General features: G+C 42.6%; 1 protein-coding gene across 4 annotated transcripts in view; it reads left to right on the top strand.

Annotated features, from left to right (window-relative positions):
• The first annotated feature begins 336 nt into the window (after nt 1-336).
• akap10 (A kinase (PRKA) anchor protein 10) overlaps nt 337-19060 on the top strand; it is a 109834-nt gene continuing 91110 nt past the window's right edge. For all 4 annotated transcript variants that reach the window (XR_010968783.1, XM_068010522.1, XM_068010520.1 and 1 more), the window contains exon 1: nt 337-525. Coding sequence is in view for 3 of the 4 variants with exons in the window: in XM_068010522.1 (XP_067866623.1) it covers nt 504-525 (22 nt within the window). In the remaining variant the exon portion in view is untranslated. The remainder of the gene's footprint in view (nt 526-19060) is intronic.

The following is a 19060-nucleotide window of genomic DNA, read 5'->3' as shown; positions in this document are numbered from 1 at the left end:
TTAATGGTCACAGTCTTTCCTCAGTTGCTTAACAGACAAGTAAACTATGAAATCTTGGCGTGACTTGAAATATAGTTGATTTGTGAGGGGGTTTGTGCTTGTCGCTGCGAGTGTGTGAATGCGACTATGCTAGGTCCAGGGTGCCTTGTCCCTTGACTTCGGATCCACCGCTCGGCTCCGCTCGGCTCCTCCACTGGGCTCTTCCATTCGGGTTCGCTCGGCTCCTCCATTGGGCTGCGCTGGGCTCTTCCATTCGGGTTCGCTCGGCTCCTCCATTCGGCTGCGCTGGGCTCTTCCATTCGGGTTCGCTCGGCTCTTCCATTCGGCTGCGCTCGGCTCCTCCCGGCGCTCGGGGGAATGGCCGCGGACAGGGGACTATGAGGAGGAGGAAGTGCCGGTTTGACAGCTCCTTCTTTCCCTCTCGTATAATGAATGAAGCGAGCTCCGAGCCGCCGGCCATGCACTGAACGAGCGGTGTTACGGTTCCCGCACAGTCCCCGAACATGTCATTTTTTAGGCGAAAAGGTAAGGAGGAGAAAAGCGGGTTTGGTGAGAGGGAGGCGGCAGGAGCAGGCCCTGCTGCTGGGGGTAGGCCTCCCGCAGCCGGCTGCTGGCTTGTAGGCAACACCCTCCTGTACAATCCCTATCTGACCAGTGTGGTGAACAACCTGCAGCTTCATTTATTGTTTTCACACTCATTTCATTTTTTTTTGTTCCTTGTTGATGTTCTGTACATTCGAGTGTTTTCAAAAACAACAAACAATGTCCCTGGTCCAATTTTAACACAATGAATTCAACAGTTAATGCAGAGGAATTAAACTCAACCTGAGACTTTGGAGAGAAGCCACTGGGGTGCAACAAAAACTTTCAGCTTTTCTGCTGTGTTTTGAAAAGAGGCTATGTTGTTATGTAATTCAGGCGGCTGTGTTTAGTTGCAGCCTAAATCACAACTGCACAATGTTGTTATAGACTGTGTCACCTTGGCGTTGAAGACTAGAGACGTTTCAAGCTCTGTTAAGCCAACTTTAATATTGGGTTGTACAAATATTAAAATTTAGCCTGAGTTGTCTGTTTCAGCAAATTAGCTGCTTCAGGATAGAAATGAGATGTATAATTTGTGGCTTTTTTTTTGCTTTGAATGATTGCAGTAAATAACAAGTTGCCCTGTAGAAATCTATGTGTTACAAATGTTTTATATCCCAGTTAGTGATGTATTTGTTAACTCTTTGTCAGGTTGGTTGGTAGAGTACCTCAAACTAGCTAATATAACCCATACTTCAGTCAACCTTAAAAATATCTTTATTATAATTGTAATCTAGTTGTTCCTGGGGAAACAATAAATGTTAAAATGACTATCTTGGATAGTCACTCAGGCTAGCCATAGATGCCACAAAACTTCATGAGTGCAATTCTGTCCTCTGCCAATTTCTGCAACTGTCTCAGATACCATTCTTCCATTCAGATCAGTTTGCATACTTGACAGTTAATGTGCTTCAGAATTAATTAATTGTATGTGAGGCACTTTGGACTATTTTTGAAAGATGTAATAAATGCAAGTTCACATCATCTTGTTTCTGTTCCTACCTAACGGGTCAGCCTTGGCTCAGTGATAGCAGTTTCACCTGTGTGTCAGAAAGTCATGGTTCAAGAACACTCCAGAGACTTAAACACACAATCTGGGCTAACACTTCAGTGCAATACTGAGTGAGTGCTGCACTGTCAGAGGTGCCAACTTTTGGATACGATCTTTAATCGAGGTCGTGCCTGTCCTCTCAGAAGGGTGTGAAAGATCCTGTGCACTACTCAAAGAGTAGATGATTCTTTCCAGTGTTCTGGCCAGCATTTATTGCTCAACCAACACCATTAAAAACACATTTTCTAGCCATTTTCTGATTCCTGTTATGGGTTCCTGCTATACAGAACTAGGCTACCTAACAACACCAGAAGTACTTCATCCAGAGAACATTCAATTAATGCCAGTTCTTTGTTCACAACCTGGTGTCATACTTAACCCGGAGATAAGCTTCTGACCATATATCTGCTCCTTCACCAAGACTGCTTACTTCCTCCTGTGTAACATTGCCCATCTCTGCCGCTGCTGCTGAAACCCTCATTCATGCCTTTGTTGCCTCTAGATTTAAATATCCCATTACTCTCCTGTCCGACCTCCCATCTTCCACCCTCCGTAAATTTGAGCTCATCCAAAACTCTGCTGTCCGTATCCTATCCCATCACCCATGTGCTCTCTGACCTAGATGAGCTCCCAGTCAAATAATGCTTCAATTTTAAAGTCCTCATCCTTCTTTTCAGATTCCTCTATGGCCTTGCCCCTCCCTATCTCTGTTACCTTCTCCAGCTGTACAACCCCACCCCCCCGCACGATTTTTGCATTCCTCCAATTTTGGCTTCTTGTGCATCCGTGATTTTAATCATTCCACCATTGGCAGTCATATCTTCAGCTGCCTAGGTCCTAAGTTCTGGAACACTCTCATCCTGCACAAAACCTCTCCTCCTCTCTCTCCTCTTAATAACCTAGCCCTTTGACTAAGCATTTGATCATCTGTTCTGATATTTTCTTATGTGGCTCGGTGTCAAATTTTGTGTGCTAATGGTCCTGTGAAGATAGTTTACTACGTTAAAGACGCTATGTAAATATAACTTGCTGTTGCTTGGCATCTAAGCTTTTCACAAGGTCTTTTCCAAACTGGAACCTAATTCACCATCTTCTAAGAATACTTATGTGCTGCCGATTGCAATCCTCTTGATGCATTTTGCACACCTTCAGTAGAAAAGTTACAATAATGTATTGTTAATGCACAAAATAGATTTCTTACATTTAAAAGCATGTAAAGGCTGAATGTATATGTTCCCTGGAAAAACACAAGCTGCATTTAGTAAGCTTAATACCTCTGTCTGCGAATACTTTGCACTTTAGATGCAATATATTCAGTATTTATGGACATTTAGTAATTTTGAAGGTTTGTTTCAGCAAGCAGCTTGGTGGTAGCCAGAAGTAAGGGTTTGCGAATATTTGTTTGAATGTTGCTGGAGCCGACAGGTCAGCTTCACAGTAACATCAGCATTGTCAACGCATGTAAAAATAGCAAGCATCTCACCCTACACCAATTACACCTCCTGTCAGCTGAACACTGTGGGATGTTGAAGTTTGTTGCTTACTCATCCACCCTCGCAGCTGCAAATGTACTTCACACATTTCCAGAAAATTGTTAGATTATATTAAATTATGTATAGTTGATTAAACTATGGAATATAACAGGCACTTTTTTGGGGGGAGGAGCGGGTGGTGGACAAGAAAGAATTCATTTTTGAACACTTGTATGCTGGGCAGTAAACAGGGGTTTACCAAATCTAGAAATTTATTTTGAATTACTTTTGTGACTAAATATATTTCTGGTGAGCAAGATTGTTAATCAAATCACAGAATTTTGTTATTTATATTTTAATAAATGTGTGTGTATATTTTATTTTTGCTGATTGTCTACTATAACGAACATTGAAGGAATGGAGTGTCAAATCATTTAAGATAAACACATGTAAACTAAATAAGCAGTCGAGGTGGATGCAGAAGGCAAGTAAATATGAATGAGATACAGAAATGGTGCAAGGATTACAAGAAAAACGAGTGGGAGAACTCTGGGAGGAGCATAGAAATTACTGAAACAGGTGAGAATTAAAGATGTTGGAGCTAAAGTGTTTTTCCAGTATCACTACACTCCAGAATAGTGAGTATGGAAGTTGGAATTCTAAAATAAACTTGTTCAGACGGCAGATAAAATAGTTCAACATAAAATGAATACTTTCTGGAAGTATTTGACCAACAGGATAACACTAACTTGTTGTTCAATTTTTGTGTTATGGTATATCCAGTATGCTTGAGGCCTTTGAGGTGTGTGCGAAAGGAGCTCCTTAAGGGATTCAACTAACAAATCTCTTGTGCCATTATGGAAACTTGTAGGATCTGGCTATTGATATGGAGGAGCCTTTGGCCCTCTGTTTAAAAAGATAACGGATCTGGCCAAGGCCACAACCATTTGCCTCAATAGCTCATCACAGTAGCTAATCTAAGTTGTAGGTTGGTGTAGTACTTGCGTAGCAATAACTTAACCAGCTAGAATAGATTTAGAAGGGGAAGATCCTGTTAGATAAGTTCCCTTGACTTTTTTTTGAGGATTTTGACAAAGAAATAGGACTGTATACTGTAGTTTATTTTGGGGGTGGGTTGGGGTGGTGGATGGGGGGAGTGTTGCCAAAGTCTTTGACTAAGTCTTACATGAAAGATTCCTAATTAAATCCAGTGGTACAGGAATCCAGGGCAGAGAATGGGATTAAGTAAAAAGTTAGTTTTAAAAATAAAATTGGAAATTGAGAGTTCTTGTGGAAACTACAATGTCTAATTTATGGATATGGAGTACTGAGAATGTTGTCAGTGTATTAGAGGTGCAGCAGAGATTCCCAAAGATGACACTGGGATGAGAAGCTTTAGATATGAGGAAAGACTAGAGAAACTGAGGCTCTTTTCATTTGAATGAAAATTGTTGAACAGTGATCTGATGAAGCTGTTTACAATTGAGGTTTTGCTTTGATAAATCAGGAAAAGCTATTTCCATTGGTTAATGAATTGGTAACTAGAGGGCATAAATTTAATATCTTCAAAGGGGCATGTACTGAATTTTTTTTTTTATTGCATAAAATTGAGGAGTTCTAGTGCCCTGCCAGAAAGTGGTGGAAGCAGGATCCATAGTAGTCTTTAAAAAAGATGAATATTTTAAAAAGGTATGAGGCAAGGATTGGGAGATGTGACTAAATGGGTAACTCATCCAGAGAGCAGACACATTTGACTGACTGATCTCCTTCTGTGCTGTAAAAATCTATGGATTTCTACTATCTATGAACAAATGAAGAGGCGAAAGTCCAAATGGCCCATGCCATCCAGACATGATGCAGCCTACGTGCACCATCTACCCATCCCTCTGTCATAGAACCTCTTGGAAGAGGTTAAAAAAAATCTTGGGCCAATTTAGGAACATACTTTGGGAAATTCAATTTCAGTGGCAGAAGGTGTTTTTGTGTCCTTGATCTCTATAATGTTCTTATGAAATCAGTACATTGACCACATCATCACACACTACAGAATGTTTTTACATCTGATGCATGGTGAAAGTATGATGTGGAACTGCTCAAGGCAGTTGCTTCACAATGTAGTACACCATGACCTTGGAGCTATGTCTGTCACTGTAAATGCTGTGACTGGTGGGTATTCTGAGCAGAAAAGCACAATTTTCACAACAGATATGATTGGATGTATTTTAAATGGTGCTGATTCTTGGAGGAGTTACTTTATTGAGCTATTGTCTATTTCTCATTTGCAAATTTCCCCTCGCAGTATACTTCAGAGGTATGTCGTACGTGAACTACCCACCCTCAAGTCTCCACCAGTGTGCTGTTGATCTTGCTACTAGGGTTTGTGGGAAAATGCCTTGTGAAGGTTTACATTTTTATTTTCTTCCTTTCGTCTCTTTAGCTTCATCCTTTGGGGCAAAGCAGTTGGTCTGTAGTTCATACTTGGAGGCAAACCTGGAATGAGCTTTGTGTGCAGTCATGGGCATGAAGCTGCATCCTAGCATTGTGTCACAGTACATTCAATTTGATGTATTGCAACACTGCGTGGGGATTAAGATGTTTATATGGAAAATCTGATTGACCTAGTTAGAGTTCTGCTGCTTGGCGTTAAAGTTGTTTTTTTGGGGATGACGGGGGAGGGGAGAGCTAAACAATACCAACTGAGATTGGTATGAACAAATAGGCCAGAAACCCTAAATGTCCCATAATGACATTACTATTAAAATTAACAGATTTTTGAAGATTCCATGGCCTCATAATAGAACATAGAACATTACAGCGCAGTACAGGCCCTTCGGCCCTCGATGTTGCGCCGACCCGTGAAACCATCTGACCTAAACGATTCCATTTTCATCCATATGTCTATCCAATGACCACTTAAATGCCCTTAAAGTTGGCGAGTCTACTACTGTTGCAAGCAGGGCGTTCCACGCCCCTACTACTCTCTGAGTAAAGAAACTACCTCTGACATCTGTCCTATATCTATCCCCCCTCAACTTAAAGCTATGTCCCCTCGTGTTTGCCATCACCATCCGAGGAAAAAGACTCTCACTATCCACCCTATCTAACCCTCTGATTATCTTATATGTCTCTATTAAGTCACCTCTCCTCCTCCTCCTCTCCAACGAAAACAACCTCAAGTCCCTCAGCCTTTCCTCGTAAGACCTTCCCTCCATACCAGGCAACATCCTAGTAAATCTCCTCTGCACCCTTTCCAAAGCTTCCACATCCTTCCTATAATGCGGTGACCAGAACTGCACGCAATACTCCAGGTGCGGTCTCACCAGAGTTTTGTACAGCTGCAGCATGACCTCGTGGCTCCGAAACTCGATCCCCCTACTAATAAAAGCTAGCACACCATATGCCTTCTTAACAGCCCTATTAACCTGGGTGGCAACTTTCAGGGATTTATGCACCTGAACACCAAGATCTCTCTGCTCATCTACACTACCAAGAATCTTCCCATTAGCCCAGTACTCTGCATTCCTGTTACTCCTTCCAAAGTGAATCACCTCACACTTTTCCGCATTAAACTCCATTTGCCATCTCTCAGCCCAGCTCTGCAGCCTATCTATGTCCCTCTGTAACCTACAACATCCTTCAGCACTATCCACAACTCCACCGACCTTCGTGTCATCCGCAAATTTACTAACCCACCCTTCTACACCCTCTTCCAGGTCATTTATAAAAATGACAAACAGCAGTGACAAAGTTGATTGAGGAGGGAAGGGCTGTCGATGTCATATACATGGACTTCAGTAAGGCGTTTGATAAGGTTCCCCATGGCAGGCTGATGGAGAAAGTGAAGGCGCTTGGGGTCCAAGGTGTACTAGCTAGATGGATAAAGAACTGGCTGGGCAACAGGAGACAGAGAGTAGCAGTGGAAGGGAGTTTCTCAAAATGGAGACGTGTGACCAGTGGTGTTCCACAGGGATCCGTGCTGGGACCACTGTTGTTTGTGATATACATTAATGATTTGGAGGAAAGTATAGGTGGACTGATTAGCAAATTTGCAGACGACACTAAGATTGGTGGAGTAGCAGATAGTGAAGGGGACTGTCAGAGAATACAGCAGAATATAGATAGATTGGAGAGTTGGGCAGAGAAATGGCAGATGGAGTTCAATCAGGGCAAATGCGAGGTGATGCATTTTGGAAGATCCAATTCAAGAGTGAACTATACAGTAAATGGAAAAGTCCTGGGGAAAATTGATGTCCAGAGAGATTTGGGTGTTCAGGTCCACTGTTCCCTGAAGGTGGCAACGCAGGTAAATAGAGTGGTCAAGAAGGCATACGGCATGCTTTCCTTCATCGGACGGGGCATTGAGTACAAGAGTTGGCAGGTCATGTTACAGTTGTATAGGACTTTGGTTCGGCCACATTTGGAATACTGCGTACAGTTCTGGTCGCCACATTATCAAAAGGATGTGGATGCTTTGGAGAGGGTGCAGAGGAGGTTCACCAGGATGTTGCCTGGTATGGAGGGCGCTAGCTATGAAGAGAGGTTGAGCAGATTAGGATTATTTTCATTAGAAAGACGGAGGTTGAGGGGGGACCTGATTGAGGTGTACAAAATCATGAGAGGTATAGACAGGGTGGATAGCAAGAGGCTTTTTCCCAGAGTGGGGGTTTCAATTACTAGAGGACACGAGTTCAAAGTGAAAGGGGAAAAGTTTAGGGGGGATATGCGTGGAAAGTTCTTTACGCAGAGGGTGGTGGGCACCTGGAACGCATTGCCAGCGGAGGTGGTAGATGCGGGCACGATGGAGTCTTTTAAGATGTATCTAGACAGATACATGAATGGGCAGGAAGAAAAGAGATACAGAACCTTAGAAAATAGGCGACATGTTTAGAGAGAGGATCTGGATCGGCGCAGGCTTGGAGGGCCGAAGGGCCTGTTCCTGTGCTGTAATTATCTTTGTTCTTTGTTCAGTGGCCCCAAAACAGATCTTTGCGGTACACCACTCGTAACTAAACTCCAGGATGAACATTTGCCATCAACCACCACCCTCTGTCTTCTGTCGGCTAGCCAATTTCTGATCCAAAGCACTAAATCACCTTCAATCCCATACTTCCGTATTTTCTGCAATAGCCTACCGTGGGGAACCTTATCAAACGCCTTACTGAAATAATGTGCAAGTTCTTGAATGCCATCAACCAACTATTTCTGAATATTTTTACATCTGCCGTAATTGGCAAATAATAACAATCAGTTGGGGCAGAGTCTGTTTTGGGAGTCAACGATTGTGCTGCAATCTGATGTTATTGATGCACTTTTGAGCCCATCTAGCTCAGTCTTCCGTAGGAACCCGCAATTCCCCGCCCTCTCTCCCCCCTCCCCCCTCTGCTTTCTCCGACCCCCTTCAGAACATGCAACTGTCTCTTGAATAATTCCAGACTTTGTCTCTGCCATCTTAGCTATAAGACCATTCCAGGTATTATTGCTTCCTGGCATAACTTTGATCTTGCTGCTTACCAGTTTTCACCAATGTCCCCTTGTCCTATTGTCATTATTTAATTATTATAACCGTGCTCACGATTAACATTTTCTATTACAATTAGTATCTTGTTCTCTTTCAGCCTCATTTTAATGCTAAGGAGTCCAGGCCCTACCTAGACTTGTGCTGAAGTGTTTAAGTAAAGTGTCAGTGCAGCTGAAGCCTTGAAAGGACCATGTTGCTGTACCTTTGCCTCTACCTTTCATGGGAAGTCGAGGTTGAGTACTACAGCAGTGAAAATGCTTACTTTGCACATTTTCAGCTGTATCTTCAAGCTCCAGGTACAGTAACAGTGGAATTAGGCAGTCACATATCCAGTATCAAGTTGGGTTTTGCTGCTGCAGAGCATTATTCCTGTAAAACAGTATAAAATGATTTACGCCATTTTGCACATTACTTGACATACTCCTTGATTGTTGAGCAAGAAATGACATTAATGGCATAAATAGTTGAATCAGTTACACAAAGATACTTGAGGGAAAATAACCGTAACATGGTGGGAATAAAAGTAAGAAAATGGAGAATCTATGATATTTAGAACTGAATAATAGATTTATCTAATATTCTTTAATCAATATGAATATACAAAAATGATAGGGGAAAACTAGCTGGTTCATCAAAGTTTTTTTTTAATTTCCAAAATATGCTTTATTCATAAAAATCTGTAAAAATTACATTCCCAAACAGTTTAAAACAGCATCAAGTCAAAAAATACAAGCAGTGCAAAGGTGATCAGTTTCCTTCTATACAGTCATGAGTTGCCTCACACCCTACCATTTCATTGTCATGCCATATACATTTTTACATTTACAGGACACATAATTTTCCCGATACAGTTCGAGGGGTTTCCCATGGATCCAGCCCCTCAGTTCAGCTTGGTGGGGGGACCATACACTGTGGCCTTTCCCCATTGAGCCTTTGCTGTGGCTGCCCCAAGCTTTATTGCGTCTCTCAGCACGTAGTCCTGGACTTTGGAATGTGCCAGTCTGCAACATTCGGTCGTGGACAAATTTTTGTGCTGGAAGACCAGCAAGTTTCGGGCACACCAAAGGGCGTCTTTCACCGAATTGATAGTCCTCCAGCAGCAGTTGATGTTTGTCTCAGTGTGCGTTCCTGGGAACAGCCCGTAGAGCACAGACTCCTGTGTTACAGAGCTGCTTGGGATGAACCTTGACAAAAACCACTGCATCTCTTTCCACACCTGCTTTGCAAAGACACATTCCAGGAGGAGGTGGGCAACCGTCTCTTCCCCACCACAGGTTCATCAGAGTTGCCTGATACTCAGGATCCAGGAAGGTCATAGGCAGACACTTCCTATCTGTCTGAACCCCAGCAACACCCCCCTCCCCGCCCCTCTTTTACCAACAAGCCATGTAAACATTTGGAAGAGGCCAGAAACCAGAGGAGAAAAAAGAAAAACTATGGAAAATTCCTTTCCTACCTCCTCAGGTGATCTAAATCTGTTAAGGTTCTTGCAATGAATGAATCCAAAGCACATATGCAGATCATCTTAAATAGGTTGCTATGAAGGGAGGGGTACATAGGATAGAGCATGCTTGGAGGCAGTTACATTTGTGGCTTGAATTTACACCAGAAGTAATTATTGCCATCAGATATGAACAGAAACTGGATTAGGGGCGTGAAAAGCAAAGATTCAACTTGAAGCTGAGAACAATCAGAGGCTACTTGCTCAAACAATTGTCTGGGAAGATAGGACAGAAAGTACTCCAGAAATACATATCCTTGGGCAATATTAGAGATTGGACTGAAACCTAGGAGTAAATGATGCTCAAGTAGATGAGTCATTTGCAAGATCTGCTAGAGAAGCTACTAGGCAGACTAATTTAAATTCTCATGGACATATCTTGGGAGCGGTAGAACAAACAGTTGCAGAGGATAGAAGGTGAAAACTACTGTATTTGGAGGCTTGCTGTGGATGGGCTCGTGGTGAGAAACCTGAGACAAATGAGGTACTAGGACAAGCTTAGTGACAAAAATAATTGGAAAAGAAAGCAAAAGAGCATGATTTGAGTTGGAACTGGAAAGAAATGCACACGAGATAAAACTGACTTAGCATATAAAATACAATATTTTCTTATGTTTGATCCAGAGTTTAAACCAGAATAATTATTTATTTTTATTGTCTCAATTTTTTCTCCATGATCAAATATGGTATTCTTTCATTGGGTATTGTTAAATACATAATTTAATAAGAATGGGTGAATTTTTGCCCTCTTCAAAATGTTAATGTGTGGGAATGGAATGAGGTTCAGCATGGGTTAAGTACAGAATTTAACTTCCCGTAGGCCGTCCCCAACAGAGCACCCAAAGCGGAAGTGGAGCAGTCTGAATTTTTTGGTTTTGCAAGAAACAAGAGACTTAATTTGACCAGCCGCACAAATACTGTGGTTACACGAGTAGGTCAGAGACTGGGTATTCTGCAGTGAGTGACTCACCACCTGACTCCCCAAAGTCTGTCCACCATCTATAAGGCACAGGTCAGGAGTGTGATGGAATACTCTCCACTTGCCTGGATGAGTGCAGCTCCAACAACACTTAAGCTCGACACCATCCAGGACAAAGCCGCCTGCTTGACTGGCACCCCATCCACCAACTTAAACATTCACTGCCTCCTTCACCAGCAAACTGTGGCAGCAGTGTGTACAATCTACAAGATACACTGCAGCAACTCGTCAGGGCTTCTTTGACAGCACTTCCCAAACCCTCCACAGCCGAGAAGGTTGCAAGATCCTCTCCAAGTCACATATCATTCTGACTTGGAAATATATCGCTGTTCCTTAGCGTTGCTGCATCAAAATCCTGGAGCTCTCTACTTAACAGCACTGTGGGAGTACCTCAGCCTCATGGACTGCAGTGGTTCAAGAAGGCGGTTCACCACCTTCTTTTCAAGTGCGGTTAGGGATGGGCAATAAGTCTTGGCCTTGCTGGTGACGCCCACATCTCATGAAATTTAAAAAAAAATGAGTTGATTTTCTGGCCACAGTGTACTTAGTGAAGTTACGGTGTTAAAGTTTTCTTACAAACCAAATGAGTTCAGATTTATTGTGTTGACCTTTTTGGATTTTATTCAGTCGGGCCAAGTTTTAAAAGAAAGCAATGCTTGTATATTAAAGGCTGCAGCAAGCCATTGTTGATTCAACACATCAGCTGGTGCTGTGGTGTTTACAAGGAAATAGAGGTCCCGCTGCTGAACGTCTTGGATTTATGCTTTCCACAGACAGTTTGGTAAAGTATGATTTTGATGTGTTAGAGTTAGTGTGTTTACAGCAAATTGAACATGCATGTGCCAGTTGTAAATTTCATTCAATTAATTGCACCCAATTGTGAAAGATTGCAGGATTTACATTGATCATCTGCATAGGTAGTCTGTGAAGTAACTTTTGCAAAGCTGTTGCAAGAAATTTTGTTTAAAAGGAAGGGAGATGATAGGAAGTCAAAAGAAAATTTAGCAGTGAAAAGTGCCATTGAGTTAGAGTAGTGGCATATTGTACCTTGGGCATTAAGGATTTTGTTTGCCTCTGATTTTCTCGCCTGGTTAGCTTGCAGTTTCAGCAGGACCATCTAGGTTGAGTCATCAAGGAGAGGTGTGGTTATTTCATAGGGGTGCAGTCTTAATGTACAGAGTTGAGGTTCTAAACCACTGGATTAGTGATGATTGTGCAATAAACTGCATTGCAGAACGGAAGTATAAAAAGGCAACAATAATAGCTTCCTTTTTGAATATATGGTTTGTTAAGCACAGTTGTAAATTGCCTGAGAATCTATACTGTCCTGCTCAGCACAGCTACAAAGTTCCTTTATAAATTTCCTAAATATATTGGGTTTTAGAGCTTGTACAGTACATTCGAAGATGTTAAGTGGAGCCATTTAAAGGTAAAATTGGGGCTTACTTCAAAATGCAATACTTGCCCTCTAGCTCATCAAGTGGACATAATGTGAAATGAAAGGCCATTCCTTTCATGTCCTCCTGATAACGTCAGGTTAATTGTCGATTGACTGCAATGCCTGGCACCGCAGCTTCACTCGTAAAAGGAAGAGAAAGTAGTTGTGATCTTTCTGCCTAAAGTGAAATGCAACATTATTTAAAGGTTCATTGTTGACTTAAGTATTTTATCTTGTTTGTAGCATGAGGAGTGATGGTAATGGGATTTGGCTTGGCATCCTTCCATCTACGAAAGATGATGAACACACCACAAAAAATTCCATTTAGGTGGGGTGTCTTCTCTTGGTGCACCTTTGCTGATGGCTGTGAAGGCCAATCCTTGAGAGGCAGTTTCTGCCAGAAGTGCCGCATGTGAAGCTGCTAAGAAATGCTGTTAGTCGGGTTGCTAATTGTCAAACTTGCTAAAATAATTTTAAATCGAAACTAGGGGCGAATAAGCCTCACAAAGTTTATGTTGCAACATTTATCAACATCTGTAGTGGAAAATTTCTTGTAGTGGCTAGCAGTTTTTGAAACACATTCTTAATCAAGGAATATTGCCAGCCAGAACGTGTGATTTTGCTCAAGTGAAAAATTCATCTGCTCAGTGTGACAAGGGATGTTGTTGCTTTGGAATGGACATGTTTTCAACTATGTCACCATAATAAATGTATAGGTGCTTTCAACTTTAAGGAGTGCCATTGACAGCAGATGCGTGATGTCCTTGCCACTGACAACACCCCAAGAAGGGTCACTGACCCAAAACGTTAACTCTGCTTCTCTTTTCACAGATGCTGCCAGACCTGCTGAGTGGTTTCAGCATTTCTTGTTTTTATTTCAGATTTCCAGCATCCGCAGTATTTTGCTTTTATTATATTAATGAAGTGACCACCACTGATCCAATGCTATTGCAACCCAGATACTTGATCGGCTTGTGATCCTCCATTGGATTGATTGTGCTTAACGAGCCAGAAAAAGGGAGGTACTGAGCCAATTATGTGCATTTGCTTGATTGTGTCAGACCTCCTGAGATTAATGCTGTTGACTCAGAAGATACCAGTGAAACCCATTTTCTTAGGTCACGCAGCTTTTAATGACAGCAAAGCTACTGTGTTTGTTCATTGTACTGCCACCAAAATTGGGGCTGCCATTAAAATGGGAGAATAAAGCAAATGGATTTTAATAAGACTGCTGGTTTGTGCCAAATAATGACAGATGAACATACGAACATATGAATTAGGAGCAGGAGTAGGCCCCTCGAGCCTGCTCCGCCACTCAACAAGTTCATGGCTGAACTGATTTCTTCACATTACCACCTACCCCCAATAACCTTCCACCCCCTTGCTTATCAAGAATCTATCTACCTCTGCCATAAACATATTCAAAGACTCTGCTTCCACCACCTTTTGAGGAAGAGAGTTCCAAAGACTCATGACCCTCAGAGAAAAAATTTCTCCTCATCTCTGTCTTAAATGGGGGACCCCTTATTTTTAAACAGTGACCCCCCCCCCCCATCCCCCCCCCCGGTTCTAGATTCTCCCACAAGGGGAAACATCCTTTCCACATCCACTCTGTCAAGACTCCAGGATCTTATATGTTTCAATCAAGTCGCCTCTTGCTCTTCTAAATTCCAGCAGATTCAAGCCTAGCCTGTCCAACCTTTCCTCATAAAATAGCCCACCCATTCCAGGTATCAGTCTAGTAAACCTTCTTTGAATTGCTTCCAACACATTTGCATCCTTCCTTAAATATGGAGATCAATACTGTGCACAGTATGGCAGACGTGGTCTCACCAATGCCCTGTATAGCTGAAGCATAACCTCCCTACTTTTGTATTTAATTCCCCGGGCGATAAACAATAGCATTCTATTAGCTTTCCTAATTATGTGCTGTACCTGCATACTAACCTTTTGCAATTCATGCAGAAGGACACCCAGATCCCTCTGCATCTCATAGTTCCGCAATCTCTCACCATTTAGATAATATGCTTCTTTGTTATTCTTTGTGCCAAAATGGACAACTTCGCATTTTCCCACATTATACTCAATCTGCCAGATTTTTGTCCATTCACTTAATCTGTCTATATCCCTTTGTAGCCTCCTTATGTCCTCTTCACAAGTTACTTTCCTACCTATCTTCGTGTCATCAGCAAATTTAGCAATCATACCTTCGGTCCCTTTATCTAAGTCATTTATATAAATTGTAAAAAGTTGAGGCCCCAGCACAGATCCCTGTGGCACACCACTCGTTGCATCTTGCCAACCAGAAAATGACCCATTTATGCCTACTCTGTTTCCTGTCAGCTAGCCAATCTTCTATCCATGACACCATGAGCTTTTATTTTTTGCAATAACATTTGATGTGGCACCTTACAAATGCTTCTGGAAATCTAAGTACAATACATCCACTGGTTCCCCTTCATCCACAGCATATGTAAATCCTTAAAGAACTCCAATAAATTGGTTAAACATGATTTCCCTTTAACAAAACCCATATTGACTCTGCCTGATTACTTTCAAATTTTCTCTAACGTCTTTAATAGCTTCTAACATTTTCCCTAAGACAGATGTTAAGCTAACTGGCCTGTAGTTTCCTGCTTTTTGTCTCTCTCCCTTTTTGAATAAAGGAGTTACATTCACTATTTTCCAGTCTAGCAGAACTTTCCCTGAACCGAGGGATTTTTGGTAGATTAAAACCCATGCATCAACTATCTCACTAGCCACTTCTTTTAAGACCCTAGGATGAAGTCCTTCAGGACTCGTGGACTTGTCAGCCCGCAGCTCAACAATTTGTTCAGTATCACTTCCCTGGTGATTGTAATTTTCTTGAGTTCCTCCCTCCCCTTTCATTTCCTTACTTACCGGATGTTACTTGTATCCTCTATAGTGAAGACCGATGCAAAATACCTGTTCAATTCATCTGCTATCTCCTTATTATCCATTATTAATTCCCCAGACTCACTTTCTATAGGACCAACGCTCACTTTGTTAACTCTTGTTTAAATATCTATAGAAACTCTTACTATCTGTCTTTATATTTCTGGCTAGCTTTCTCCCATACTCTAATTTTACCTTCTTTATCAATCTTTTTGTCATTCTTTGCTGTTTTTTATATTCTGTCCAATCTTCTGACCTGCCACCCATCTTTGTGCAATGATATGCTTTTTCTTTAAGTTTGATACTATCTTTAACTGTTTTAGTTAACCACGGATGGTGGGTCCCCCTCTTGGAATCTTTCTTTCTCATTGGAATGTATCTATTCTGTGTATTCTGAAATATCCCCTTAAATGTCTGCCACTGCATCTCTATTAACCTATCCCATAACCTAATTTGCCAGTTTACTTTAGCTAGCTCTGCTTTCATGCCCTCATAATTGTCCTTATTTAAGTTTAAAATATTGGTATTGGACCCACTCTTCTCTCCCTCAAACTGAATGTAAAATTCAATCATATTATGATCGCTGCTACCTAGGGGCGCCTTAACTATGAGGGCATTAATTAATCCTAACTCGTTGCACAACACCAGGTCTAGTATAGCCTGCTCTCTGGCTCCAGAACATACTGTTTCGAGAAATTATCCCAGAAACTTTCTATGTACTCCTCATCTAGGCTACCTCTGCCCATCTGATTTTTCCAGTCTACATGTAGATTAAAATTCCCATGATTATCGCTGTACCTTTCTGACAGGCTGCCATTATTTCTTCCTTTATACCCCGTCATACAGTATGATTAACATTAGGTGGCCTGTACACCACTCCCACAAGTGACATCTTGCCTTTATGATTTCTCATCTCGACCCAAACTGCTTTTACTTTCTGGCTTCCTGGACTTAGGTCATCCCTCTCTATTGAGCTAATACCATCATTAATCAACATGGCCACCCCTCCACCTTTTCCTAGCTTCCTGTCCTTCCTAAATGCCATGTACCCTTCAATATTCAAGTCCCAATCCATGTTATCCTGCAGCCATGTCTCTGTAATGGCTATCAGATCATATTTATTTCTATTTGCATTCTCAGTTCATCTGTTTTGTTTCGAATGCTATGTGCATTCAGATAGAGAGCTTTAGTTTTGTCCTTTTATTATTTTGTAACCGCTAGCCTTACCTGTTGATTTACTCTTAGATTTGTACGCTCTGTCCCTTCCTGTCATAGTTTGTTTATCATCTCTCATATTAATACCGTCCTGTCTTGCCTTGTCTCTACTCTTTGATTTACCATATCTTCCCAAATTTGATCCCTTGCTCCCACTATTCAGGTTAAACCTTCTCCACTTCTCTAGTTACGCGGCTCGCTAGAACATCAGCCCCAGCACGGTTCAGGTGTAGACCGTCCCAACGGTACAGCCACCACTTTCCCCAGTACTGGTGCCAGTGCCCCATGAACTGGAACCCACTTCTACCACACCAGCCTTTGAGCCATGCATTAATTTCTCTAATCTTATTTGCTCTATGCCAATTTGCACCTGGTTCAGGTAATAATCCAGAGATTATTATCTTTGAGGTTCTGTTTCTTAATTTAGTGCCTAATTCCTCATACTGTCTATGCAGAACCTCTTTCCTTGTCCTGCCAATGTCGTTGGTACCTACATGATATCCTCCCTCCCACAGTAAGTTCCTCTCCAGCCCTGAGTGCTTGAAACGTCATAGCATACAAGGCTACGGGCCAAGTGCTGGAAAATGGGATTAGAATAGTTAGGTGCTTGATGGCCAAAGAGACACGATGAGCTGAAGGGCCTGTTTCTGTGCTGTATAACTCTATGACACTATGTCCCAAACCCTGGCATCGGGCAGGCAACACAGCCATCTGGACTCTTTTTTTTTTCCTGTCTGCAGAGAACAGTGTCATTCCCCCTAACTATACTGTCCACTACTACCATTACATTCCTTTTTTCTCCCTCCCTGAATGGCTTCCAATACCATGGTGCCATGGTCAGGTTGCTCATCCACCCTGCAGCCCCCACACTCATCCAAACAAACTGAAAGAACCTCAGACTTGTTGGACAATCACAAAGACTGAGGCTCCTGCACTCCTGCCATCTGGGACACCTTACCTGCCTCAGCTGCAGCCACACTTTCCTGTCCCTGACTATTGACCAAATCAGACCCTATCCTAAGGGGTGTGACCGCCTCCTGGAACAAAGTGTCCAGGTAACTTCCCCTCTCTGGTGTGTCCCAGTGTTTGCAGCTCGGCCTCCAGTTCAATGACTCTGAGCCAAAGTTCTTCGAGCCGCAAACACTTACTGCAGATGTGTTTGTCTTGGATCACACTGGCATCCAGGATCTCCCACATGCTGCAGCCATGACACATCACCTGTCCTGCCATCCTTAATGCGTTTCAATTAACTACTTAATTATTTTAGTCAATTATTTATTTTATTTTCCTTTTTATATTTTATAAAGCTTACCACTAGTTCCTTTACTATTTTAAACATTAGGATTAGAATAGACCTCAACCACTTACCAGATACTCACCAAACCGCTAGCTGCTTCCCAACCAATCATCTACCTGCTTGCCTGTGATGTCACACTTGATTTTCTTGGAAGCGCTTGTTCCACTCAACTGGATAGCCTCTCCCCACTCTCCACACTTTTTTGAAGTGAAGCCTCTCCCCACTCTCCACACTTTTTTGAAGTGAAGCCTCTCCCCACTCTCCACACTTTTTTGAAGTGAAGCCTCTCCCCACTCTCCACACTTTTTTGAAGTGAAGCCTCTCCCCACTCTCCACACTTTTTTGAAGTGAAGCCTCTCCCCACTCTCCACACTTTTTTGAAGTGAAGCCTCTCCCCACTCTCCACACTTTTTTGAAGTGAAGCCTCTCCCCACTCTCCACACTTTTTTGAAGTGAAGCCTCTCCCCACTCTCCACACTTCTTTGAAGTGAAGCCTCTCCCCACTCTCCACACTTTTTTGAAGTGAAGCCTCTCCCCACTCTCCACACTTTTTTGAAGTGAAGCCTCTCCCCACTCTCCACACTTTTTTGAAGTGAAGCCTCTCCCCACTCTCCACACTCTTTTTGAAGTGAAGCCTCTCCCCGCTCTCCACGCTCTTTTTGAAGTGAAGCCTCTCCCCGCTCTCCACGCTCTTTTTGAAGTGAAGCCTCTCCCCGCTCTCCACGCTCTTTTTGAAGTGAAGCCTCTCCCCGCTCTCCACGCTCTTTTTGAAGTGAAGCCTCTCGCCGCTCTCCACGCTCTTTTTGAAGTGAAGCCTCTCGCCGCTCTCCACGCTCTTTTTGAAGTGAAGCCTCTCCCCGCTCTCCACGCTCTTTTTGAAGTGAAGCCTCTCCCCGCTCTCCACGCTCTTTTTGAAGTGAAGCCTCTCCCCGCTCTCCACGCTCTTTTTGAAGTGAAGCCTCTCCCCGCTCTCCACGCTCTTTTTGAAGTGAAGCCTCTCCCCGCTCTCCACGCTCTTTTTGAAGTGAAGCCTCTCCCCGCTCTCCACGCTCTTTTTGAAGTGAAGCCTCTCCCCGCTCTCCCCGCTCTTT

Source organism: Heterodontus francisci, chromosome 30, assembly GCF_036365525.1.
Source record: "Heterodontus francisci isolate sHetFra1 chromosome 30, sHetFra1.hap1, whole genome shotgun sequence".
NCBI lineage: Eukaryota > Metazoa > Chordata > Chondrichthyes > Heterodontiformes > Heterodontidae > Heterodontus > Heterodontus francisci.
This window is presented reverse-complemented; position numbering and strand designations above follow the sequence as displayed.